Raw genomic sequence first — 9,955 nt, forward strand, 5'->3', positions numbered from 1 at the left:
CCTTTGGCATGCCAATATGCCATTTCTCTTATCATGATAGCACCCTGAACTGCATTGTTCTCGTTTGATTTGAGGGCTTTATCCTGCAGAAGAAAAGGGCTCTAGGAGCACATTTAACTTTCAGTTCTAATATGTGCAGTAAGCCATTTATTATTTCGGCGTTTCCGAATATGTATTTATTGTTTGTGTGTGTCATCGGCAGGTTGAGGTTGAGACAAGCAAGTACTTCTAACTGACGAAGATTTTGACACTTCTTGCCTTTAGCCCTTTACATTGTCGATAACATGGAAACATACACCACGGATAATGCGCTTACAGCCATGGGATTTGGGAAATTCCAAGCACTAGTTCTTGTTTATGCAGGCATGGGTTGGGTTGCAGAATCCATGGAGCTCAATCTATTGTCGTTTGTTGGGCCATTGGTGCGAGAGGAATGGAAAATCTCTGCACAAGATGAGGGTCTACTCTCAAGTGTAGTGTTTTTTGGCATGTTAATAGGAGCATGTGGTTGGGGATTTGTTTCCGACAAATATGGGCGAAGGTAAGGATTTCGTCTTACAAGTGCTTCCAAGTTTCAGTTTCTCAGTATAACCTTTTTTCTGTTCTCGATAATGTTATGACTGTAACCATGCTTATGAATTTTGTTTTCATATTCCTGATGTACAATAAGACCCTTCCATACGGTCATCCTGTTTTGGAATTGCAACATAATTTCAGTACGATTCTTAAGCACACAGCTTAACTGTGACAGTGTGCAAAATTAACCCCTGAACAAAGTTTGTATTTTTCTTGTTTCAGGACTTGTTTACTGTTTTCAACACTATTTGCTACCGGAATGGGTTTCATCAGTGCTTTTTCTCCTAACTATTTATGCTTGATGGCTCTTCGATTTCTCGTTGGCGTAGGAGTGGCTGGCGGGCATGTGTTTTCATCTTGGTTTTTGGAGTTTGTTCCTGCACAAAATCGTGGCACTTGGATGATTGTTTTTTCCGTTTTTTGGACTCTTGGCACAGTCTTGGAGGCTTCACTTGCATGGGTATCAGACTAATACATTTTGTAATGTACTTCTGGTTTATATTTCTATTCTGGCAAAATAATAAAGTAATTTTAAATCTGTTCCTATTTCAGGTTGTGCTACCAGCGTTGAGTTGGAGGTGGTTACTAGGATTTACCGCCGTTCCGTGCTTTCTCTTGCTTCCTTTCTTTGGAATTACACCTGAGTCGCCCCGCTATCTGTGTGCACAAAATAGAATGTCTGATGCAACGCTTGTCCTGGAGAGAATCTCTAAGACAAACCAAGAGGCCCTTCCTGCTGGAATTCTCACATACAACCATGGAACAGAAGTTGATCCCAATGCTCCCACCTGTGAGATAGATCATCTTCTTCCAGTCAAAGAGAAGAAATGCACAGATGATAATGCTATGAGCTCCAAATCTGGTAGTGTTGCTGCATTGCGCAGTCTATTGTCACGAAATTTGCGCAGATCAACTCTTCTGCTTTGGTTTGTTTTTTATGCAAATACATTTGCTTATTATGGGCTAGTCTTGCTGACCTCCCAACTGAGTGATGCAAATAGAAGCTGTGCATCTGGGCTGAGATATGCGAAGAGTGAACAAGATACCAGCCTTTACGAAGATACATTTATTACTAGTTTAGCAGGTAGCATGCAGTAGCCCATATCTTTACCCAGTGTGACTTGCTACGGACTATGTCACTAACTCATCACTCTACTGCTCTATCAGAGTTTCCTGGTCTAATTGTGTCTGCTGTTCTTGTTGAATGGCTTGGCCGAAAAGCTACAATGTGGTGCTTGCTGTTCACATGCTGTGGTTTCCTTGGACCACTTATGTTTCATCAGACTGAGCTATGGACAACTGCCCTTCTATTTGGTGCCCGCGCTTGTGCCATGGGAAGCTTCACAGTTCTATGTTTATATGCTCCAGAGGTTTGTATCGACTTTTTATGGCATGTAGTAAATGTGGTCTTTCGTGACTTGATTCTCAGTGTGCTGAGTTTAACATGTTAAAATTTCCATCTGGTATCACTATAAGTTGCAATTTCAACATTTTATCCATACAAATGGCCAGAGTATCCAAATGGTAGTTCTGCTTGAGTATTCATTGTCTTTGTAGCTCTGTTTTACATTTCATTAAATACCCTGGTGTCAAAGAACTAAAAGACAGATAAAGCACTACTATTTCATCAATCTTATTAAATTTACTGCAATGTGGTGATTTCCTGCTACACTATCATACTGTGACATTGTGATTCTCTTCAGTTACATAAGAGAAGGGTCTTTCTAGAACATCTATCGAAGGCTTGCACACTAATATAAGCACGAGGACACAAATATTTTCCTAGCTAGAACATCCATTTGAATTTCATTTTCATTTGCAAATCTGGAGTTTATTATTGGATTCAAGGTGTTAACCACCAGAAATACGAACTTCCATATTTAGCGTTCGATATTTGGATAGGTTCTCCTTGGTGGGTTAAAAACATAAATACAAGATCCTAACTGTAGGTACCATTATAGTACTAATTTAGGGGAAAGTATTCCTAATCAATTCACGACTGCTAAGCATTCTCTTGCAATCACTGGGGTGCTTTTTCTTCCAATGTCCTTGTTGTTAGATCCTAAATTAAATCAATTAACTAATGACCCATCTGAATCTTGAAGTGTCAATTAGTGTCTTTATGAAACACTTGTGTGAATAAAACGGACATCCTGCTAGACACATAACTCCGGCTAAATGAATTCTACATTTTCGGTCCATTCTGCAGATGATAGGCTAAGTTAGTTATCTCATCTGCCCATCTTAGGGTTTTGGCTATGCTAAGTGGCCAGTTTTCTTAGCTGAGAACGTTTGTATGTCACAACAGAGATTCAGAAATAGCTGGAGCAGTTTTTATCTGAAGATGTCTTGCTAAGAAGTTGTAGTTGATATATTTTTTTGAAGCACGGTTTTCCTATGAGCTGATTTATTTTCATGTCTGTCTAGGTATATCCGACATCAGTACGCTCGACTGGTGTTGGAATTGCTAATGCTATTGGTAGAATCGGTGGGATTGTTTGCCCCCTTGTAGCCGTTGGGATGCTGAGAAGCTGCCATCAAATGGAAGCCATCCTTGTGTTTGAGGTGGTGTTATGCCTAGCTGCAATAGCTTGCATGCTGTTCCCTGTAGAAACCAAGGGCCGTGATATGAACTGATGGTGGTTCATGGTACAAAAGAGAAAAAAACACTTCAATTCATCACCATTCATATAATTTATCACGCTGCTGCGCATGAATGTTATGTACAGATCATTAGTTGTATAGTAGTATTATTGTATAGTATTTTAGTGCATATGATAATGAAGATTCCTCAAAATATATTTTGGGGTTTCGGATGTAATTGGACTTGATTCCGTGAAGTCCTCATTCTGTAAAGAAGGACTACGGTATATGTACGTATATGTATGTATCAATTCTTTCAATGCGATTAAGTGTCAACTGGCAATTTTTCACTGTTAAATTCTCATGTTGATTTGGTCCCAAGCGTCGAAGTCAGAGTTGCAGGACCATGGTCAGTGCTGGATTGGATGTGGACTGCATGCAAAAATGTACAATAAGCTGGATTGGAACTTGAAACCTCGCAGTTTAGGTCGTTAACAAAGATCTAATTATCTGAAATGAATAAGAAATTTCGAGAATGCAGACATAATGTGAGCTTCAGAAATAAGGCATGGCCGTTCAGTCTGTGAGGGGATAAGTCTGGGCTACTTGCCAACATTGTGATTAATCTGTATTCCCTCTAGCCTTGTCAAATCTCATGCGGAGACATCAGCTCAAGGTGTCGACTTGGGCATGTTTCAGTTTTTTTTATCGGTTGAGTAAATCATATCCACAAACTATATGGCACCGTTCAAAATTAGCAGACACTCAGAAAGTGTATATGCTATTTTTACATGATAAGGGAGTCATCTATGGTCATATAATCATGTCCGCCTTCCGTATTGGCGAAAGAAACAAGAGCGAGGATTTGCTCCACAGTCGCCTTTGAGAATTTTCTGCCCTTGTTCATATCTTTCTTTATGTTCAGAAAACGTGTCCTCAGGTTTCAGATTCCTCTTATATGATTGTTTTAGGGATCCTCTTTTATGATGTTAATACAATTTTATGATGTTAATACAACTACAAGTTTTAGGGTGATTGGCATTTTTAATAACCATTTATCTGACCCGATCTAACGGTGATAATTAGACGGAACCAAACTGACGGAACCAAAATTGCGGGACCGGAACCAAATTCGGTGGGACCGGAACCTCAAATATATTTTGCGAATATTATAAATGAAAAACGTCCTTTTAAACGGCCAAATCATCTGATGATACTACACAAATCTTAAAGCAACAAAAAATTGATCATATATGCAAGACCGGGCAAGCAGGAGTGCGGCCGCACCGCACAGGGCCCCAAAATCTTCTGTAAGCTTTAGGGGGTTCACAGTAGGCTGCACTGCCGCTGGGATTGGTGGGAACTATCACAGAGGCGAGTACGGGCGGCCGCCCCGACTGTCCCGGCGCGGAGTAGGGTATCCCGCTCAGCCCTTTGCCCCTTTGGTTTCTGTCGATGGGAACGAGAAGCGCCATTGACGAGACCTTCTGGAACAACTACGTCTGGGAGGAAGAAGAAAGGAAAAATATGGGCTTGGATTAATGGGCTTTTATTGTGGAAGGCCCATTTACTATTTTTCAGCACAACATTCACATCACGCCTCTGTATGTTCTGAAAAAAGCATGCGCATGTAGCTAGTACCATGTCCATCAAGTGATTTGATTGGGCGGCTCAAAAAAAAAGTGGTTTGATTGGGGAAAATCCCCATATTGCAGCCTCACAAGCTTAGAGCATCTCCAGCCGCGTCCCCCAAAACGTCCCCAAACCCCGCCGGATTGAACGTTTGGGGGACGTGTTTTGTTCGTGCCCTCGAGTGTTCTTTCTTAGTAGCGAACACAGGAAACCTCCTATGCACGGCCTAGTTAGGTTTAGTTTATTTGCAATATTTTATATTTGTGTCCACCACGGTTCCAACTATGTATTAGTTTGTAGAACAGCAGCAAGTTTCCCTTAAGTGGATCACCCAAGGTTTATCGAACTCAGGGAGGAAGAGGTCAAAGATATCCCTCTCAAGCAACCCTGCAATCACGATACAAGAAGTCTCTTGTGTCCCCAACACACCTAATACACGTGTCAGATGTAGAGGTGCACTAGTTCGGCGAAGAGATAGTGAAATACAAGTAGTATGGATGTATATGAGTGGTAATAGCAATGTGAATAAAATATGGCAGCGAGTAAACATGCAACAGAACAGTAAATAAACGGAGATTCGATGTTTGGAAACAAGGCCTAGGGATCATACTTTCACTAGTGGACACTCTCAACATTGAGAGGGATACGTTGATGCGTTGGAGACGTATCATACGCCGCCGACGTACTCGGCGAAGGAGTCCGGCAGCCTCTGGATGCCGCGCGGGTCGCCCTTGAGGACGAGGACGAACTCGAACAGCACGTCCGGCTCCACGTCCATCTCCGACGATGAAGACGACGGCGTGGGAGGCGACGGCGAGCGTTCAGCTATGCCGCGGCCACGACCACGACCACGACCATGGCCGCGGCCGCAAGGTCGGCCTTCGCCTCTACCAGACATAGCGTCGAGTCTTGTTGAGAGATGGTGGCGGCTAGGGTTTGGGAGAGAGGCGCTAGGGTTTGTGTGTGAGAGGGACGATGAGAGGCGCCCCTTTTGATAGGCCGGAGGGAGACGGATGAGCGGTGGCGCTCATTAACGCCGGCACGTAGAGCTAGGCGCGACGAGACGCGTCGGCTGCGCCCTTCGTGGGAACCGCACCGTCGCTGCGGGAATCGCACCGTCGCTGCGCGCTAATAACTTCCGTCGCGAGGTAGGCGACGGTTAGGTTAAAATTAATTGTGCCGCTGACGGGTCGGCCCCGCCACTCCCCGCCTCGCTTTTCGGTGTGTCCGGCGTCCCCGGTGGGACGGGGACGGGCTCGGGGCGCCGGACACCGTATCGGGGCGCGCCGGACAAAAATGGGCTTTGGGGGACGCGGCTGGAACGCATTTTTGGTCCGGCGCGCCCCAAATCCCTTTGGGGGACGCGGCTGGAGATGCTCTTAGATCAACTCTATACACTCGATATCTCAAAAAGAAAACTCCATACCCCCGGACCAATAGACGCCTTTGCGGCCATTCACAAAGTATGATCTAGCAGTATTTAGACAATAACAGATGATAACAGGCAAAAATTTCCACTCAGCCAAAACAAGATGCTACAAGAAGTTCCAGCAGAAACAACAGAAGGTTCATGATTATCAATTAATGGACGTGTGGAAATCTGGTTATTACAGATCATGCAGGTGTTTCAGGTAGAACGCAAGCCATCCATGTTGAAAGATATCCTAGCAGTCAGCACCAATCTCCTGTATCTGAATCTTCTGTCTCTTACACCCAAACTTCTCCTGGAGACATACATAGTCTACGCGCAGACCAAAGATATCCAGTGTTGTGAGCCTGCTCTGGAGTCTGGACTCTCTGAAATTTTTACAATGAACAAATTGGTAATTATGTTCAAGCAAACACAAAAAAAATTAGAAGTGATGAACTAGCAAAAGTTCTTGAAATTTCAATTTACGCAAGATGCTTCTACTGTCAAGAACAAATTTAGAAGTGATGAACTAGCATATCAGGCAAAAAGTGATAAAAACTGAAGCAAAGGGATCAGACAAGAATAATACCTCGACGATCAAACTTCAAATGCACCCATCATAGAGCTTCTTCTTGCAACTTGTTGTCCTACACAACTGAAACAATAATTCAGCAAATGTTTGAGCATCACCGTTCAGCAAATGTTTCCTGCCTGTACTGTTGCCATCATGGAACCCTTTCTGTTTTAATACTGCTATGGTAACCTCTCAGATTCTATTTTGTTTAATCATCTCTATTAAAATGGACAATCTCAAAGCTGACCACATAGCACTAATTGCAGGCGCAAGTTCAGAAGCTGTATACAAACCTCAGGAGCTAAAGTCGCTTCATGCATTTGGTTTAAATACAAGAGCCGTGGCCATGGCCAGTGCTTAATTTTGTGTACATTTTCTACCGATAGAAGGAGCATACGGCCAACGCTTAGCTTTCTGTACAATTTCAAGCAATAAGCTGAGAACTTCTTCATCTGACTTTTTATTGTGTGATACTGTGTATTGTACAAACATGTAAAAGGTAGTTTTCTCCTTCCTGTTTTTATCTGCTCTCTATTGTTGTTCGCAGTACGTGCAACAGTACGCTGACGCTAGAGTTCAGCTCCCTGAATCTGCACCTCGCCACTGCCACCTCTCTAGCCCAAAGCTAGCCACAGGGCCTAAAGCTGCCTAATAAATTTAGCTTAGATATTCTAAATTAAGAAGACTATGATAGAGAGAATACCGATAGAGCAAATTACTCATGTGTTCCAACAGGCAGTGGGCTGCCGGATTTAGAAGTACTGCGTCTTCTTTCTTCAGTATTCAGTTACCAACCACACTACTAGGGAGTAGTTTCAGCAAAATAAACGAACTGACAATGTGCTTCAAAATATGACAGTACCAGCGTCCAGCGAGTAAGTTTCCTGAAATGCTTTGTGAGCAGGAGGGGGTCCATCCATGAATCGGAGCTTACCGACGATCGAAGGAGACGACGTGGACGAGGAGTCAGAGACGCGTCCGCGTCAGGTAGGGGGTAGGGCTGGATTCTCCCGGCGATCCCAGCAACACTCCGGCTGATCCCTTCGACAGAGGGGACGTGCCCATGAGTCTCCCGGCGATCCCCATGACGGAGGGGAGGGGGGCTGCGATGGAGAAGGTGGCGGCGACGCTGCGACGGAGGGATGGGGTGCCGGAGGCTGGCGGCTGCGATAGAGGGAGGGGAGGCGGCGGCGTCTGGCGGCCACGGCGGCTAGCGGCTGCGACGGAGGAGAGGGGTCGTCCACGGCTTCTGGCGGCTCAGATGGAGGAGAGGGGGCGGCCGCGGCGTCCACGGCGGCTGGAGGATGCGACGGAGGGAGGGGGTGGCGGCGCTCGGCGGCTGCGATGGAGGACAGGAGACGGTTGCAACGGCTGGTGGCTGTAATTGAGGAGAGGCGGTCGCTCTGGGAAGAAGGCCAGGACGTCTCTGCGATGTGATGAGATTTATTTTTTGTTTTTCTGATTATGATTTAATGAGTTACCTTTAAAACGTCCGTTTAGAATTGTTGAAGTATTATAGAAGTTACACATCGATTTAATCAACGGCTACGAAAAAATATATTAAACGGAACCCAAATCCAATTAGACGGAACCAAAGTTCCATGCCAATCACCGTAAAAGAGCTCTAATACAACATGGGCCAAAAGGGAGTCTCGTTGCCCCGTTTGTTTAGCAATCAGCCTAACTAGAAATGTACCCCCGGGCCAACGCAGTTATCCTAACAACGGTACGTACATGACTCAGAGGAGGCGATAGGAAGGCGGCAAGGAAAACCCATCTAGAGAACCAACGTGTGGTTGGATGGTTAGGAGGGCAGAGGCACTCTCAGCCCACCAGAGTTCAAATCCCAGATTTGACACTTTGGTGTCTCATAAAGGCGGAATATTCTTCAGTGGGAGGCGACGTTCCCGTCGACAGCGAGGCGCCTGTGGTGACTTCGTCAATCTCAAGACTCGTCGGATCAATTCTTCAACGCAGTCTCTTGAAGGTGCTCATAGGGGTAGGGTGTGCGTGTGTGCGTTCATAGGGGTGAGTGTGTGCGCGTATGTATGAGCGTCTTTGATTGTACTGTGTTTCGCAAAAAAAAAAAACCCATCTAGAGTTCAATTACCTCACCGGCGACGGCTGGCCGGGTCCGCTTCGCCTCCAGTGGCCTTGGGGCCTTGGAGGTGTAGCGGACCACGGCATCTCGCCGGCGGAGGGTTGTTCGTTCTTTGTTAGGTTTAGGTTGTTTTCAGTGTCTTTTTCAGAATGGTGAGGCGGCGGCTACATTCTGATGTCAGAATAAGGTTATTCTCGTCCTATCCTCGCTCTGGCGGTGTGTCTTACATCGACGGAGGGCGCGTGGAGTCGTGTGTCCGGCGGATCTCATGGGATCCAGTTGGTTTTCGTGTTCGTTTGTGTGGTTTCAGGTCAGTCTCTTCCGATCTACGATTGTCATCTTTGGCGACGATTGCTGCTCTGGTGTGTAGGTCCTTTGGGACCTTAGCACTACAACAAGCTCTACTACGACAAGCTTTGCCTAGCTCCGGTGATGGAGGGGCGAGGACGACGGAGCGCCTTCGGCTCGCATCAGGCTGTAGTCGTCGCTTGGTGGTCCAAAGACATGCTTGTAATTTTTATTACTTTTGGATCTGTTTGTACTGCTATTGATGATTATTAATAGATTGGCGAAATTTTCGCAAAAAAAAAAGAAATGTACCCCGACCCATAACAAATTGCATGCTTTGATTATAAGTATCCCACATACATCCGTACTATAATAAAAGTTCAGATATATTAGAGTATCTCCAGTCGCGTCCCCAAACCGTCCCCCAAAGGAATTTGGGGCGCTCCGGATAAAAAAGTGTTCCCAACCGCGCCCCCCAAAACCGTTTTTTGTCCGGCGCGCCCCGATACGGTGTCCGCCCCGAGCTCGTCCCCGCTACACAGGGGACGCTCCAGGCACGCCGGACACAATGAAAAGTGAGGCGGGCTCCACATGTCGGCGACTATTTTCATAAACCGTTAGTTCGCGCCTTTTTTCCCGTCGCTCCTTCCCTCCCGCGCCTCCCACCCCTCCGCCGCCGCTGGATTTGCCGGCTGTTTCGATGGCTGATCTTTTCTGAGAGTCGGCACCGTCGTCGTGACTGGCACTCTCGCCCAACGTTTCGCCACCGCCGCTTCGCCAGCGCGTCCCA

At 45.8% G+C, this 9,955-nt stretch overlaps 1 protein-coding gene and 1 long non-coding RNA gene across 3 annotated transcripts; one reads left to right on the forward strand and one right to left on the reverse strand.

The window, feature by feature from the left end:
• Nucleotides 1-269: 269 nt before the first annotated feature.
• Nucleotides 270-3,482, forward strand: LOC124703407 (organic cation/carnitine transporter 7-like). Its single transcript, XM_047235621.1, has 5 exons — nucleotides 270-541; nucleotides 799-1,036; nucleotides 1,129-1,660; nucleotides 1,744-1,946; nucleotides 3,004-3,482. The coding sequence occupies exons 1-5, from the start codon at nucleotides 285-287 to the stop codon at nucleotides 3,211-3,213; spliced, it is 1,440 nt and encodes a 479-aa protein (XP_047091577.1). The 5' UTR covers nucleotides 270-284; the 3' UTR covers nucleotides 3,214-3,482.
• A 2,864-nt stretch (nucleotides 3,483-6,346) lies between these two features.
• On the reverse strand, nucleotides 6,347-7,901 carry LOC124699450. Of its 2 annotated transcripts, none has more exons than XR_007001392.1 (3): nucleotides 7,711-7,901; nucleotides 6,792-6,849; nucleotides 6,347-6,588 (listed from the first exon to the last, which is right to left on the reverse strand). It is a non-coding gene; the product is annotated as an uncharacterized LOC124699450 (long non-coding RNA). The 2 variants fall into 2 exon arrangements; XR_007001393.1 differs by having other exon boundaries at nucleotides 6,792-6,857.
• Nucleotides 7,902-9,955: the final 2,054 nt, after the last annotated feature.

The sequence above is a fragment of the Lolium rigidum genome, chromosome 3 (genome assembly GCF_022539505.1).
Source record: "Lolium rigidum isolate FL_2022 chromosome 3, APGP_CSIRO_Lrig_0.1, whole genome shotgun sequence".
NCBI lineage: Eukaryota > Viridiplantae > Streptophyta > Magnoliopsida > Poales > Poaceae > Lolium > Lolium rigidum.

What these genes read in the sequence shown, in the direction of transcription:
- LOC124703407 (XM_047235621.1), top strand. Translation starts at nt 285, where the DNA reads ATGGAAACATACACCACGGATAATGCGCTTACAGCCATGGGATTTGGG. An exon ending in TGGAGGCTTCACTTGCATGG is followed by an intron (nt 1,037 to 1,128) that starts GTATCAGACTAA and finishes TTCCTATTTCAG; the next exon opens with GTTGTGCTACCAGCGTTGAG. An exon ending in ATTTATTACTAGTTTAGCAG is followed by an intron (nt 1,661 to 1,743) that starts GTAGCATGCAGT and finishes CTGCTCTATCAG; the next exon opens with AGTTTCCTGGTCTAATTGTG.